The sequence below is a fragment of the Saccoglossus kowalevskii genome, chromosome 11, assembly GCF_978046115.1.
Source record: "Saccoglossus kowalevskii chromosome 11, keSacKowa6.1, whole genome shotgun sequence".
Lineage (NCBI taxonomy): Eukaryota > Metazoa > Hemichordata > Enteropneusta > Harrimaniidae > Saccoglossus > Saccoglossus kowalevskii.
The window spans coordinates 4,687,849-4,705,237 of record NC_140651.1 but is presented as its reverse complement, the minus strand read 5'-3'; the positions used below and the strand labels follow the sequence as shown (position 1 = coordinate 4,705,237).

The following is a 17,389-nucleotide window of genomic DNA, read 5'->3' as shown; positions in this document are numbered from 1 at the left end:
TCGACATACGCACCCCGATGTCACGGATATTACAGAAAAAGGTGTTCTTTGCAGCAAGAAAGCCAAGTTTGTTCGTCAGAAAACGTATCAGTTAGCCTGGGAAGCAGAGTATAAATGGCTACGTCCGGAAAAACGGGAATGCGAAGATAAAACTGTCATGTTCTGCCGACTGTGCGAGAAACGAAGAGAAAATAATGCTTTCACAAAAGGATGCGGGGATTTACAGAAATCGGCATTGAAACGACACATGGACAGTCCCGGACACAGGAGAGCTGTAATGAATGACAAGAGTAGTCGAATACTTGGAGCTGCAGTTGAAGCTAATAAAACCCAGTCCGACACAACGCGGAAAGCTGTTTTTCGCACGGTGTATTTTTTATCCAAACAAGAATTACCGAATGATGTTTATGGAGGGCTTATCGACCTACAGCGTGTGAACGGCTGCCAGGCTTTTAATTCTAAAGATACTGCAATCCCAACACACCATTCGAATGTGACAGAAATGCAGGAAACTATTGCCGAGACAATAAGAGAGGATGTTAAAAGAAGAATTGCGGAAAGTCCCTTTATTGGAATACTTGTGGACGAAACTGTTAATGTGACAATTTATAAGAAATTAATTGTATTTTTCCGAGTGTTGAATGAGGACGGGAGAGCTGAAACTATTTTTGGTGGTAACTATACTGTTCAAAGTGGTGATGCTGAAACAATTTTTAATAAAATGCAAGAAGTAATAGACGAAAAAGGAGACAACCTGTTCAGCAAATTGGTCGGACTTGGGTCTGACGGCGCGAGTGTCATGATGGGAAGACACAGCGGTGTTGGAGTACGTTTAAAAGGGGCCTCGCCATTCTGCATTCACGTACATTGTGTTGCGCACCGTATAGCCCTGGCATCGTCAAATGCTGCAAAGAAAACCGCCAAAGTCAAAGAATTTAGAGACACCGCCAATTGTATATTCCATTTTTTTCAACATTCCGCTGCCCGATATGGCAGACTACGTGAACTTACTGCCGCCATGTCCGATGAAGACTTTTCAAGTCTCAAGGAGCCCTGCAGTGTACGATGGCTTTCATTGTCACGATCTGTTGCTAGTTTGGACAAAAACTGGGCGGTTTTATATCTTGAGCTTGGTGAGGAAGCAGCAAGAAATAATCCCAAAGCAGAAGGACTATTGCGAGCGATAAAATCATTTTCTTTCGTTGCCATGATGAAAATGCTTCGTGACGTACTTCCAATTGTTGACAGACTAAACCTAATTTTTCAGCGGGACAATGTTAACTTGGGAACTATTCGTCCGATGGTTGAATCTACAGTTCGGGAACTTGAAAGATTCCGTGACACCGATTTTTGTGGTGATAGTGAAAATGAATTCATAACAAATTTTAATCGGGAAACATCGGAGTACAAAGGAAACCGTCTCGTCTACAGTGCTGATGTAAATATAAACGCACATAATGCCATGCATGCACAATTCATTCAGCATTTAATAGACAATTTACATAGTCGATTTCCTGAGGAAGACCTGTCCCTGTTAGCTAGTCTGGACACAGTGCTCAATGCAAGCAAGTATCCAAGAGATGACAGATTTATAGGTGAACATGGAAATGAAGCGTTAAATGTGCTTGCTGATTTTTTGCCGGCGATGCAGAGGATGGTTTGATCGACGCCGCTACACTTCGCCGTGACTTCCGCCAAATGAAATTGACATTACGAGGACATAGTCACCCAAACTTTGATGAGTCTTGCAGGTTATTAATCAAAGACTACAGTGAAATATACCCAGCATATGCTTCACTAGCAGCAATTTCACTTGTAATTCCAGTAACAAGCGTACCATGTGAGCGTGGGTTTTCCCAATCTGATTAAAATCTGATGTAGTGTACGGGCTTTAATTATTTTGGCTATAAACTTATTTTAATTTTATTTTTTATTACTTTTGTTATTAATGCCTTTTTATTTTATTATTTTACTTTGATTTTGATTTTTTTTAATTCCGCCCTACATACATCTGACCCGACGCCTACGTAAGTCCCGTTCAAATCTCGCGTAAGTAACAGCCAATCACAGGCCCCCTTTTATACAGGCTGTCGGTTGCTTACTTTTCAGTGTAGCGATACTCTACGGGCAATCTTTCTGTACATTATATTTTGCCCACTTGAATAAACCATTAATAGAAAATTGCTAGTATATTTTTATTTACAAAAGAAATTCCACAGCATTTTACAATGTTTGTCATTACATTGAATATTTTGTTCACTTCCAACAAATGTGTACACGTCCTCGCCAGCATCTTCTTCAGCCAAGGTTCGTTTATTCAGTCATCGCTTCAATTTTACATCAAACACTGAGCATAATTATCTAGAATGGAAGCAAAAAAATAAGTAAATCGTAATGATTAGAACACTGTAAACAGCTATAGTAAACAATGCAAATTTTAAATTGTATAACGGTCACCGGCCCACGGCATCGACGCAGAAAATTGGAGCAAAAAAATATTTCCTGATCAATTGCGATGTATTCCAAATAAAAAATATTTTATTCCAGTCCAAATCAGCTCAATTACTTTAATAAAGAGTTATTGTATAATGTACAAAATGTTGATACATTTTGATGATTATTTACAGCTACGGCTTCAATACCGTAGACGGTTTTGACCCGATCGTCAACAAAACATCACCCGTCTCCAGGGCAAGCGACTGGAAAAAGACACCGGTGTTCGGTCGAACCGGTGGAAACAAAATCGTCACTCCCAGAATAACTACGCAAAATAACGATCTAAACTCGAACCATTCGAGCCACAATATAAACATAAAAAAATGACTTTCGTTGCATTTGACAATGATAAACTTACCGAAAAGCCGTGTTCTTCTCGGTCGCTAACGTCGGTATAATCCGCCATTTTATTTGAGTGTGTTTGCCACCCTGACTCTGCCCAGTGACGTCATCATGTGCGCTATAGAAGAAGGTCTGTGATTCGTTGACTAAAATCGTCGACAGTGGGTCTCGTTGAAATCTCGTTACATAGGCATCGGCTCAGATGTATGTAGGGCGGAATTTAAAAAAAATCACAAAATCAAAGTAAAATAATAACATAAAAAGGCATTAATAACAAAAGTAATAAAACATAAAATTAAAATAAGTTTATAGCCAAAATAATTAAAGCCCGTACACTACATCAGATTTTAATCAGATTGGGGTCGTAACAAAATCAAAGCAGATCACACAACTCTTCCAGTTATTCCTGTTCTCGCAATTGATCCCGTGTACTTGTGTGAAATTCTAAATAATTAATAATTCCATGTGTAACTACTGTGAGTAATGCGAGAATATGAGATTATTACGAGGATACCCCAAGTATACACGAAGACAGTACAGCGGGAGTATCGACCGACGCGCAGCGGAGGTCGATGCAAAAGCAAACTGTCTGAGTGCATACTTTGATGTATTCTCGTAATAACCTTAATATTATTATACATATTTTCCTCCCTATTATACATCATAGGAATCCCGAAATCCCAAAAGTTTTAGAACAGACCTGGTGGCAGCCATGTTTGTTTTTATCATTAGAGGACGCTTACGTGCGTAATTATTCCATATTTGGAATTCGCATTTCCTTATATGATAGGATAAAGTACCGCAAAATTACGGCACACTGTATGGCGTTACGGTGACAGATGTATAATAATGTAAATTATGCAGATACTGACGTAGTGTAATTTGTTAGTGCTCAGTTTGACACTTTATGTATGTACATAATACAATTATTATGGTGGTGACTTGTTCTTACAGAATATTCAACACTAAAAAATTAACGATTTTGACACAAAAACTGGAAGGTGAAGCATTGTATATATATTGGTAATTATATACCCTATATATATAAAATACGTTTTTGAAATTCAGTCTCTCACCCCTTGGCTATTATCGCCGATTTTTCCTCGCTGGAGTGATTTCGTAGTTCTCTATATACAATTGTAATTGGTAGTAGTCGCGTGTGACATCACTGCCTCCTTGTCATCTCCCAGATATAAGAAACATTGCAGTGAATACCCTGTCGAGGCAGAAATGCCTCAACAACACGGAATAGCAGATCCCAAAGAATTGCTGTCTGAGTGATTGCCATTCGCCTGAACCAAAAGTACCCTAGTTTATATATCCATCCAGATCCCGGAGCATCATCAATCAACATTCATTTCGGTGGACAAGGCTTGGCATTATACACATTCCCTCCTTTCGAACTAATACCACTGGTACTAGAAAAGTTGAGGCTGAACCAAGCAGTAACAGCTTACTGTATCTGCCAGACTTCTCTCCCCAGGAGACATCTTCATTTAGATAAGTCTATTCTGATGGTGACAGTTTAAATTGTAAAATTGAATAGCAATACAAATGCGTTGTGAAAGTCAGGATTGTATTTGACTAGTCCCTTGATATGGGTTCCTATCTGTACTGCCCAAACAAGGGATGTGTGCAATTAAGGTAGAGATGCAGTTTACCTGACAGGTATTTTAATTAGTTAATTAGGAAACCAAGATGACCTCCCTTGTCCACAAAACTATATACTTTCAGAAAGCTTATTTTATGAATTTAAAAAAAAAAATCGTATTTTTTTCATGGACACTGTAGTTTGAAATATGCACAAAAATGTGCTTTTTTGGTCAAAAGTGATTTTTAAAAAATTTGCTCCTAAACCATGCTTCTGTTTCCTGTCAAAATTGGTTTACTATGAAGAAAGTGCCGTCTTGAAAATTGTCTACCAGTTGTCAATTTTGCAGGGCAGCAGCTCAAATTTCACTACTCCAAGTTTATGCATAAATTAACATCCAGGCTAGTTGTACGATTGTTGTAACACTGTTCAACCAAAAACAATGCCCCGACGGCGTTTTGAAGATAAACACATTGTCAATCATTTGTGAAAATTTCAAAACAAAAGGTCAAAGCGTCTAGGAGCTTTTTTTTTTAAAGTTCTGGGATGTGCACTAAAAAGAAGCTGAGATAATTGCTAATTTGCATAACAATTCACTTAGTAAGAAGTTTGCTAATGCTCATAATTAAAATGGATGTAACAGTTCCAAATTTAAATGTATTATCGTTTTGTTAAAAGTTAAATATAGTGCATAATATGGAGATCCCGTCATTTCTTTTTTTCACCATGTTTCTTTTTTATTATTTATGTACAGCCTTGCTAAATCTTGCTAAGCATTCAAAAGAGAGAATGTTTGCACCTGTTATCTATATTTTAAAATCGTTTTTTGAGTATGTTTCACTATTCACAATTCTACAAAATTTGAACAGTCTATAGCCAAGACTGTTTGGATAATAAAAAGCAAAACAAAAAAAGTTCACTCCCAAGTGCCCACAAACCTGCATCTCTACCTTAAGAATGTTATAATACCCTACATATATGAATTGTAGTGTCTTAATCATGATGTGATGTGATGTGAGCCACATGCAAGTCTTTTACTTTGATTTCATCAGTTTATTTTCCTTTCTCTTTGTAGAAGGTACTGTTTGTGTTTCATTGGAAGACGTTTTACTTTTTAACACTGGCGCTGACAGAATTCCACCATTAGGTTTCAGTCCTGATCCCACTGTGGAGCTCATCCATTCTGGAGATTTAACAAAGCTAAAATTACCAGATATCTCTTCCAGTGGTTAATTCATACAATCATTTTAAAACATGCATGGAATTCGGTATTCTCAACACTGTAGGTTTTGGCAGTGTGTAGTTATGAAACCCACCACACCTGATCTTATCTACAGCCTGTTTTTTGGGAATTGTTGGTTCCTTACTACATTTCACGTATGACCCAGCGAGTGAGGTGGCTCTGCAAGCAGTTGTCAATGCATGAGGTTCATAGCCATGCATATATACCGATACAACACGGTCCATTGTTTATTAGTCCCCGTTCCGGCGCAGTCCGAAAACGAGGACTTATGTTTTGATCTTTCTGTGTCGTGTGTGCGTGCGTCCGGACCTGTATCTTAGAAATGCCTGAACCAATCACATTTAAACTTCACACATCCATCATACATGGTATTATACATAATTTATGCATATCAATTTGTTTCATGATCTGATTCAAGATGACCGAATGGCGCATCAAGCATTTATAGATGGATTTTGTTTAAACTTAGTGCATACGTTGGACATTATAGGAACTTGATGCACGTCATTATATATTTCAGATCCGATATAAAAATGGCCGACTTGTTTTAATGAATGTCATATCTCTGTCATGCTTTGACTGATTATGTTCACATTTTATATGTTCATTCTAAATCATGACATAGATATATTGGTTTGACTATCTGATTCGAATCGGCCAAAATTGCGGCCATTTGTGTGCTAAAAAATCATCAAAAATCAAGCATTTCTGGCATTCTAGATCTTGGTGTTTATGGATGGACTTTGTTCAAACTTGGTACATACATTGCACATTATGGAACCTTGATGCACATCATTTTATTTTTCAGATGCGATTTAAAATGGCCGACATATCTCTGATATGCTTTGACTGATTATGTTCAAATTTGATACATTCGTTTTACATCATGTTATAGATATATATATGTATACAAAATGGTCGACTGGTGGCCATTTTGTTTTTATTAATGCTGTTCCAGAGCAATATTTCTCAATATGGACAAGTACTCGTTTGGCTATCAGATACAAGATGTCAATCATTTCTGGATCCATACTTTTGTTTATGTTCCAACTATTTTACTATAAACAAAACTATATATCTTAAATTTGATAACTAACGGGCACTGTGCCATGCATGGCCTCTTCACATGAAATTAGTGTTTGCCATAATCTTTATCATGATTCGTATAATGTACAAATAAATTTGTTTACAAAAACAAACAAACATTTGTCTTTTTTTATTCCAGTGTGATGAGCGCACAATGGGAGTCTTTGTGGTTAGTGTGTGTGTGTGTTTGTGTGTGTGTTGGTGATGTCAATAATATGACGATTTGACCCTCACTATTTCCATAATTTATATTAATATTTAATCAAATTAAAGTTAAGTTTGCATATCTTAGGGTTAGTAAAGGGGGAGGTTTGGAACAATATATATTAATATAATTATACTATACTGGGGATTTACCATACTGAGCGATTTATTTTTGATTGGGTTGACATTTGACTGATTGGTGGCTATTTTGTGCCCACAAATCAACATTTGGTTATTATTCGTTTCATCGAATTTTAGCCAAATGGCGACCATTTTTGTCAAAAAACAAATAAAATCACAAAACATATCATCAACTGTTCATTGTGCATGCATAGACAACATTTATTGAAAGTTGGTACATCACAAGTTATAATACACATGAATATCGCTTTGTTTTATTTTGTTAATCTTCAAATGACAGCTATTAATTGTCCCACAAAATCAACATTCGTACATGTTTCTGGGTATGCCTTGACAAATTTCATTCAAACTTTGTCTCTATACCCGTTTCATGCACATTTGTAGTTAATATGCTAAATACTATAACAATCTGACTATGCTTTTCATTGTTTGACAAAGTCACAATAAAACATGAAAGGGACTGTCATTTACAATAACTTGTTTAATTAAACTCCAATTAAAACGTAATCATATAGTCTTGTTTTAATCCAAACATCATGCAACTATATTAAGAGTTAATCCAATGTGTCACAGCGGTAGGTGGGGGTGTGTTTTTCGACTATTCAATTTTTTTTCACACAATGAAAGTGAATTTAACTGGCCCTGTACGCTTCAGACTCTTAGTAGACCTCTGCCCTAAAACAGTCTGTTAATTCACATTTAAATCCTCAGAGTTTCACTCAAAGTATATTTTGTTTTGCCTTTCTGCTATTGTAAGCATGATGTATGGAATTTGACATTTTTTAAGACTGTTTTGATATGCTTCGAACCATGCACCGTATTCGATGGTGTCTACTTAGTTGATTTGATACACTTGTCGGGATCAAATCAGACGATCAATGTCTGGGCAGGCCGATCGTATTGTCGAATAACAGCCGAATGATTCACCACAAGGGGCAGGCACTTTTCAAATTGTTGGAGAGTGGAGTCGCTTTAATGCAACATTTAATTACAAACTTTTTGTGTTTCATTTACTAATTGTAATATGAAATAAGATATACAAATTGCGATTTTCTCCCCAAAACACAATTACATCAGAAGTGTGAAAATATGGGGCCTCTGACCTCTGATATGCCCGATATATACTGGACTACAAGACATATCTAATAAAAGTGCATATGACATACAATACATAATCATTAAAAAAATGAATTGATAGATTAAAGCAATTACGCAGTTGTTGCAAATGACTAGAGCAATTACGTTGCATTTATTATTTCGCCACTTATTGTGTACGGAAGATAGTTTGGGAAACTGTATACAAATGTACAATTCAATACAACACAAAACAATGCTAGAATTAAATACTCATCTGAAAACTCAACATTGCCGGTTTACTCATAAATTTGCATAACAATTAGTGTTTCATTACAACCCTGAAAGATCAAAGAAAGCTTAGAAAGAACTGTGAGCATGTGGTGACAGTAAATTTAAGATTAGCTTTTCATTCAAAAAGCTTGGCAACTAATATTTGAGAGAGAGAGAGATACCTGTTTTGTCTGGTGTACCACATGAATCTATAATTGGTTATTTATTATTCATATTATATCTAAATGATTTGCATTCATGTGCGAAATCTTCAAATATGATTCTTTTTTGCAGATGACTAGAACATTTACAGAGATGTTAACTCTATGACTAATGTATTGTTATTACAAAGAGACCTTGATGTGTGGTTGCATGGTGTTCAAAATGGCATTTAAAGCTTAACATAGAAAAATGTTGTTTAATTTCATTCACAAATAAAAAGAACAAGTTTGGTTACAATAATATAATTAGGGATTCCCGTTTGAAGCGAGAGACATCGGTCAAAGATTTGGGTATTGAGCTTGACGGCTCTTTGAAAATTTCCAGCCATATCAATATTATTGTTAAAAAAACAATTACAAAATTGGGGTTTTTGAAACGCCACTGTAAACAATAAATCTAATGCTCTATTAAGACGATCTATGATTAACTTCACAAATGCGGTATCTTAGTTGACAAGGTAATTTCTCTCGCAAGTGTCGAATAACTCCAAAATAACTGGTGAAGAATGAGCGCCATATTCATCATTCGCCATTTGTCCACTACGAAAGCGACTTGTTGCACATAAAAAAAACTCGAAAAATCGAATTCACACTCATAAAATTGAAATTTCAGACAAATAAAATGAAATAGTTGCAAATAAAATGAAAAAAAATTGCATATAAAATGCATTTTTAAACACAAATTTGGAATATTGAACACAAATGTGTTTTTACTAATATTGCAACGTTTGGCTTGCCATAATTGATAAACCACATATTGTATCTGATCTGTATTATTACATTGTCAAATACTACAATCACTCATTATAGTTGCGTTAACAGCACTATTTATTATCGTTTCATACCATATATGGCATTGAGGGAAACAGGGATTCAGTAACATACAATTATGCTAACATGAAGCTTAACTAATAGGTTAATAGTATGTCTAACTGTGGAATTAGGTTTATTATGTGCTGAATTTGTTTACATATTAAGCCTATGAAGCCTCATTAACACCATCAACTCTTTCCTTATTGGTTTGTCTAAAGCTGGGACATGACAACTCATTTTATTGCAGTGGGTTCTTATGAGAATCGACGAACGATATACGAGATTCTAGTCCATTCTGTAAAGGCGTTACTGCCTCAATATAATCTGTTATCACCTCCAGATCCACTCTGCCTGAAAACGCAACAAATATATTCAAAGGTCATATGCCATAAACCAAAATCTAGAAGTTTATCACATAAATCATCTACATATAATTTATATTATTTACCAGATAATGTGAATCAGAGAATTGTTACAATTCAATATTATTTCTCGTCGCGCATTTAGATGTCCAATAGAGAAGAGGCCAGTACATGTTGAGTCTATCAAGGCATTAACCAATTCACCAGGCTTCTTAAAGTTGCTTTCCCAATCATTTCATCATGATTGTAAACACAACAATCCCAAAAGTGCAAATTGGAGATTTGTATCATGTTTTTTGTGTATCACTTGTTTTTGATTTTCAAACCTAGTGACGTCAGGTTAATCTAAATAAATATTTTCTTCCACTATGGAAACTTACCCGTTTTCTTTTTAAATCATACCTAACAACCCTATTTGGACAGCATGCAATGGTAACCTACATATAGCAAGGGAACCGGATGTATGTTTCTGCGCCGCCAAGTGATGGTCTGTCAATAAACTTACCAGTTTTATTTCGTGCTGTGCTATTTATTTTATATCATATCTACCCCCCTATTTGCTTAACTTACTTTCATGTTGTTTTTTATTCTCTCAGATAACATCATGCCCATCACTCATTCGATCGTTCAACCTATTTCATGCTGTTCCATTATTGTCTCTTTTTACTTCAAATCCATCAATTCGTTTGGTTAACTTAACCTCGTCATGTTGTATCTTATTCTCCATCATCCAATTTGGTTAGCTTACCCTGTTTATGTTGTGCTGTATTATTTCGTTTTATCTTATTCCATCATCAAATTTACTTAGTTTATCCATTTCATGCTGTTTTTCATCCTCTCAGATGACATCATCATGTCCATCAACCTATTATTAGCTTGTACCTTTCATGTTGTATTTTTCTCTCAGATGTCAGCAAATCCATCGCCAAGTTTGGTTAACTTACCCGTTTTGTGCTCTATCTTATTATATTTGATCACATCATATCCATCACCTCCGTTTGCAATATAATTTGTTGTGATAACGGCATATTTTTTATTCAAATCTAGCGGTTCATATACGGGAACATGGTTCTCACATTCGACACAGTGAACTTGGACGTCGACAACCCGATCTCCAGATGGTCTACTAAGGTTGTACTGAACTCGTATCCCTATAATAAAATTGAGAGCAGTTTAGTCGCACAACCATCCCATCTACTAGTATTTTCTTGTCCAGATAATGAACTGCCAAGAGTATTATACAAGTGCATACACAAGATAAGTGATATGAATACAATACTTACCTGACATTTGAAGAAATTCTCCATACGATTGAATTGCACTATATCTATGTACAGAATGTTCTAATGCTCCAAGTAAATGTTCTCCTTTAAGTACTACTATATCAGCAGTGTCACCAAATGGCAATACTGCGATCAATTCTTCTAACGTAATATCACCTGAGAAATGATAAAATGTAAAATACTTAAAATGACATTTCCCTTACAGAACGATAAAGCATATTTCACTTAAGGTACCTACTTTGGTTAGAGTGAAATGAATTAACTAATGCATTACTGTAGTATCAGCATTATCATATTGTTTTCATCATGGTAGTAGTCTGTTGTATATGATCCTCACCAATGAACTATTTTTGACCATAATGCTATACTTTCACCCAATTAATACAGAGTGGATTACACTCAAATTAAGATTGACAGTGTTTATCATTGTCGTAATACCTATTCCAAGAGAAGCTGTTATTCCGCCACTATTCCAAATCGCCATGGATACGTGGTTCCATTTGACTTCATCCGGGTATTTTATATTTTCATATATCACAGCATCTGTTATCATATTACCCGTGTTGCACTCCTCTAGTCCGCATACTGTGCTAATTAAATTCACAATGGTTCGTCCTATTACGTGGTATTTGTTTTTCATCAGTGGTTGCGACCATTTCTTAATTTCACTCAGTGTATTTGAATCTAGACATAAATATAATATTATGTAGAAAGCAGCCGTTTTATTCGCTTTGAAGTTAATCGTGTGCTGGGACACATGTTTTTTTCACAATAATAGAATGAATCTTGTTTTGAGCAGCATGCCTATCAGAGCAACAAATGCAGTTAGTCCAGTTTTGACCAGCATTTCTCTCTAGACAATAAATGAATGGAGTTCTGTTGTGAGATTCACGTCTCTCAAGACAATGATTACAGTGAGTTCTGATCTGAGTTGCCTGGATCTCAAATACAATGAATGGAGCGTTTCATTTAATGAGCTGCATGTCTCTCAAAAATATAAATGAAGTGAGTCATGTCATTTTGAATAAAAGCATGACTTTTACCACAATAGAGCAAACCGTGTTAATCTAAGAACCCATCATTCCGGCTATTTAATTTTAACAATTAGTCATTCACTCTCACGGCAATGAAAGGGGCTATCCACTTTAATTTATTGAGAAAACGATACCAAGGAATATGATAACCTACTACCATCTATTACACTTAAACCCTATGTTGTGAGCTGATTCTTGGTATATATAGAATATTATTTCCCGATCTAGATTCAGTACATATAATTAATGGCTTACCTTCAGGAACGTTATTGTCTAATAGTATTGGGTTTCCATCCCAACCAATTACATTGCCGTCATCGTCAAAAGTCACTTTCAACTCTCCAAGATATTTTCCATAGGCATAGTCTTGTACAACAAGAACATTACGCTTACCATCATGAGGTGGATGAATTAGTATAGGATATTTATTCATAGGAACCTCTGTTGATGGAGGAAACCCTGAAATGCAAACATTGATAGTATATTGGGCTAGGAGCCAAGGTATTTCAGGAACAGATGTTACAGTTAATGGGACCTTCACATTTATGTAATTGTAATTGTAATTATGGGATACATGTGTATGAGTATGTGCCTCTTTCTAAACATGACACTACAAACAAGAGTATCTGCATATGCTGTCACGAGGTACACCATCTGCCCTTACCATAGTTCAGTGCTAAATGAAACCCCATCACGTCCTAACGTAGAAACGTAAGAGGAAAGCAATGAAAACATGCACTACACACAACATTTACATTTATATTTATATTTTTATTAGACGCATAAAATCCTTAGGAAAGGATAAAAAGGGTCTTACAGAAAGAAATTTAAAAAAAAAAACTACAATCTAAAAAGTAAAACAAAAAATAAAAACACGACGAAGGAGAGGGAACATATAACACACTTTCCAGTGTATGAATGTCCGGCACCTGAATCTTCCTACAAATGTCACATCAAAAACTATACCAACTGCCGAATTTGGCACCCAAGTGAATGGAATGTGAAGAACGGCTGAAACATCGGTAGCCCAATGAACATAAACACTCTCAACCAGTCTGGTGCAGGAACACAGGGAAAAACGCGGTCGAATCTTAAGTATGAGCGATATTGTACAATGATCACCTATATACTTGTTCAAAGGCCAGAAATATGCCATTGGAGGTGACATCTGGAGCATAACTTATTTTCGTACATTTGTACACGTAGTGTTAAATGCTCATAAATTTGGGCAACAGATCATATCTCTTATTATTGGCTGCTATTAATTTGTTTAAAATAATTTATGCTATTAATTTAATATTGATACTGTTATAATACATATTTCGTGTACACCACGATGTTTATACAATCCTTCATCCTGAAATGGGCAGTTATTGATTTTTTTGCTGAAAATGATTACTCGTAAATTAGTAAATTTGAGATATTTCCCGTGCTGTAGCCACGCCCACCTATCCTGAAACGGTCGATTGTTTCCGGATTTCCGACTCTCGCCGAAAGTGCGCCACCAAATGCTAAAATATGAGAGGAAGCCATACCCGTGGGCCGTACTTTTATAACACTGCGTCATTCAACATACTTTTAAACGATCCTATACATTTTTTGATCGGCGTTCCTTTTTTTGTCTATTTTATTTTAAGAGAGAACAACAAACATTTATGATGGTTAAACGTTGTTGTGGGCGGTTGCAGTAATGCGTATTGTCATAGTGTAAGTATTTAAACGTTTCCAATAATAGTTCATTACAAACATAATACCTACCAGTATACAAAAACGTGTTGGAGTGTCCACCAATAACAACGTCAATGCCTACAACCTTGTTAGCAATTTCGATATCAACAACAATTCCACTATGGCCTAGAGCAATGAATTTATTGATGGTTGGATCTTCATTCTTCAGTCGGTTCAACTCTTGCTGTATGGCATCGACTTCATTTAAAAACTTTAATTTACCTAGAACCAAATAATTACTTTAAATAATTACTTAAATTATGGTTGAATCCAGATCGTGGATTGTCAGGTTTTCTCCATCTGAGAATATATTAAAAAGCTTAGTGTGTGTGAGTACCCTGCCCAAAACTCCCACCTATAAGGGATGTAACATGTGTGTATATAATCATACTTATACTCACCTAGTCATGTTATCGATGGGTCGTTATAGTCCCTTTCATAGAAATAAATCTGACCAGCAAAAGCCCTGCAAGCTGGAATAATGGTCACTTCAAATTGAACTTTTCACCACATCGTTGTATTGTGTGGGTTAATATTAATAAAAACTTACCAGGACTAGAAATTACTGGTGTTTCAGTTGTTGTGTACCCAATAATAGCAATTTTCTCATTCCCCCTTGTCAGTACAGTAGACTTGCTGTATTTGCCTTGTATGCTTGGTTCATCAGTATCATCGATGTTTGCACTCAATACAGGGAATGTTACATTGTCTAGAAAAGGAGTCAGACCATCAATTCCATTGCCAAAGTCGTGATTACCAATTGCCTACAATCATAATATTACATTTAAAAGACATTACGCGACTGTACATATTTTCTAGTTTATTCGCAATATATGGGCAATGAAATGTACATAAACATAGTAACAGACGTACTTGTCAGTGCTTTGTTCATTTCTAAATATAATCGTGTATCACACAAGTACCAAACACCGATATCAAACTGCCTAATAATTAACAATTAATAAATAATATACCCGAATATAACAAAAGTTATGATTTTATTTTTTATTTCTTTATTCCGCACTATATGGCCACCGGCCTAAAGTACTGTTACATTTCAAAACTTAAATTACACATGGTCGCTTTAAAATTACAAGATACATATACTTCAAATCATACTTGAAAACTCTTAAACAAATATTTACCCAAACTTAGTAAAATAAACGAGTTAGTACTCTGTAGCAATGCAATGAATTTCATCTTGGTTGTTGGTGGTGAAAAATATTATTTTGGTAAGAATTTTTGTCTAAGTGCTTCATATTTTGGACAAACCATAGTGAAATGATATTCGCCCTCTGTGACCCTGCAACCAAATGGACATAATCTTTGGTCACGTGGAATACCCAATGTTCTACCATTTTCAATTTCTAGGGGATGACAAGAAATTCTAAGTCTAGTTATAGCACAAGAATAGATAGGAGTAGCCAACGAAATAGCAGCAAGATATCTTTGATATATTAAATCTTGTTTAAACATGCAATATGTTTGAAGCTTTACATTTTTATTAATTTCTGCACACCAATTCTGTCTAGATATATCAAAACATCTTCTTTTAAATTCACTGAAGAACATTTCGCTATTATCAATTCTTTGTTCATACCATACATGTCCATAACCAGATGTACATAAAATATTTTTTACCTCTAAAGCCCAACACCTAGACCCCCCTTCTGCTCTATGGTATAGTTGAGCCGCCCTCTTGAATCAGTTTCAGCCAAAATCTGACCATTTCAATATTAACATAAACTCTAACTGAGTGTCTCCCTAATTCACCCCTTACTGCATCATTGGAAGCGTTGAAACTAACTCTCAATAGAAATTTACAAAACTTATTTTGTATTTTTTCTATGTCAGCTATTACACCCCGCATTCCCCACACACAACTACCGTATAACAAAATTGGCAATATTTTACTGTCAAATACTTTGCATGCAAGATCAGGCTGCAGTCCCCCCAACCCCATAATGTTTTTTTCCAAACAAAATAGTGCTTTTCTAGCTCGCTCCGAGATATCTTTCTCTGTTTGAAACCATTTTCCCGAACTCGAAAAAATTATGCCTAAATAATTATATTTTGCTACAATTTCAATTTCTTTACCCCTCAGAAACCATTTTTCATATTTTTTCAGAGGACCCCCATTTTAGACAATAATCCACTAAGTTATTAAGTAATCTTTGTAATCCAACAGGTGTGCTGCTGAACAACACCAAATCATCCGCATATAACAAATAAAAAAGTTTTAAAGTATTTATATACACAACTGATTCCCGTCCTTGTTGGAGGGCACTCTTAAGGTCATTTATGTAAAAGCAAAACAGTAAAGGTGAAATAACAGAACCCTGCTGCAGCCCAACATTAATATGGAAAAATTCAGTAACTCCCTTTGGGTTTTTCACAGCAGCCTTAATATTTTGATACATAGAATAAAGTGATTTAAACAGTTTCCCCTTAATCCCAATTTTTGACAACTTATAAAATAATGAACAATGGTGTACTCTATCAAATGCCTTTTCATAATCAATAAAGGCACAATAGAATCTAACCCCTAGAGTATAAACATATTTTTCTACAAGGGTATAGAGAACAAAAATATTATTCAAAGTTGATTTACCTTTTTGAAATCCACTTTGTTCCTCAATTATTTTATTATATCGATTCAACCAATTACTTAACCTATCACTGAGAATACTTGTGTATACTTTACTTATAGTATTCAAAAGCATTATACTTCGATAGTTTGCTGGGTCATCCCTGCAACCCTTTTTGTACACTGGGGAAATTAGTCCCCTGCTCCATTCTATAGGAAACGCCCCTTGATCAAAAACTTTGTTATATAGACTGTACAACAAATCACAGATGTCTAAAGGTGCAAATTTCCAAAACTCAGAAGGAATTCCATCTGGGCCAGGTGATTTATTAGCCTTCAGTTAATCCAAATTTTTCTTCACCTCTGTCATACTAATTGGTTGGTTAAATTCTGCTAATTCTAAATCTACATCAGGTATACCAATATTCTCTATATCTAAGTCAGTCATATAATCTTCGATTGAAGCGTAAAAATCATTGTAATTTTCATTTTCCACAAGAACCGGGGTAAACAAATTAGTGAAATAATGTGACCATTCCTCCATAGTAATATTTTCTGAAACATTAATTTTATGTTGCTTAAGTTTCTGCCAAAATTTATGAGAGTTTTTCTGTTTAGACAGGTTAATTAGTTCATCCCTTCTGAGCTTTTGAAATTCTGCTTTTTTCTCTTTAATGAGTTTTTGATAGGATTGTTTAGATAGAAGGTAATATTCAAGACTGTTCTGACTTTTTTTATGTCTATAATGATTAAGCGCTTTACTGACTGCACGTTTGGTGACTAAACATTCTTTATCAAACCAAAAATTTCGAAAACTCATTTAACTGTTTTGACTTGCACACCATATCTTTTCCACAAGTATAAATAATATTAGTTAAATTAGTAGCTGCGTCATCTATATTTCCTTCTAT

General features: G+C 35.2%; 1 protein-coding gene and 1 long non-coding RNA gene across 2 annotated transcripts; both read right to left on the bottom strand.

The window, feature by feature from the left end:
• Window positions 1-1,912: 1,912 nt before the first annotated feature.
• On the bottom strand, window positions 1,913-3,003 carry LOC144353449 (uncharacterized). Its single transcript, XR_013420831.2, has 2 exons — window positions 2,855-3,003; window positions 1,913-2,361 (listed from the first exon to the last, which is right to left on the bottom strand). It is a non-coding gene; the product is annotated as an uncharacterized LOC144353449 (long non-coding RNA).
• Window positions 3,004-8,329: 5,326 nt separating this feature from the next.
• On the bottom strand, window positions 8,330-17,022 carry LOC146735880 (snake venom 5'-nucleotidase-like). Its single transcript, XM_085505581.1, has 8 exons — window positions 16,840-17,022; window positions 14,442-14,655; window positions 13,922-14,113; window positions 12,419-12,622; window positions 11,568-11,813; window positions 11,130-11,285; window positions 10,791-10,997; window positions 8,330-9,835 (listed from the first exon to the last, which is right to left on the bottom strand). Exons 1-8 carry the CDS (start codon window positions 17,020-17,022, stop codon window positions 9,723-9,725), a joined length of 1,515 nt encoding a protein of 504 aa, XP_085361707.1. The 3' UTR covers window positions 8,330-9,722.
• Window positions 17,023-17,389: the final 367 nt, after the last annotated feature.

Coding starts and splice junctions, on each gene's coding strand:
- LOC146735880 (XM_085505581.1), bottom strand. CDS start 17,022: ATGGAGGAATGGTCACATTATTTCACTAATTTGTTTACCCCGGTTCTT. Junction 11,814..12,418: donor AGACAATAACGTTCCTGAAG/GTAAGCCATTAA, acceptor ATTTATGTCTAG/ATTCAAATACACTGAGTGAA. Junction 11,286..11,567: donor AACAGCTTCTCTTGGAATAG/GTATTACGACAA, acceptor ATCATTTCTCAG/GTGATATTACGTTAGAAGAA.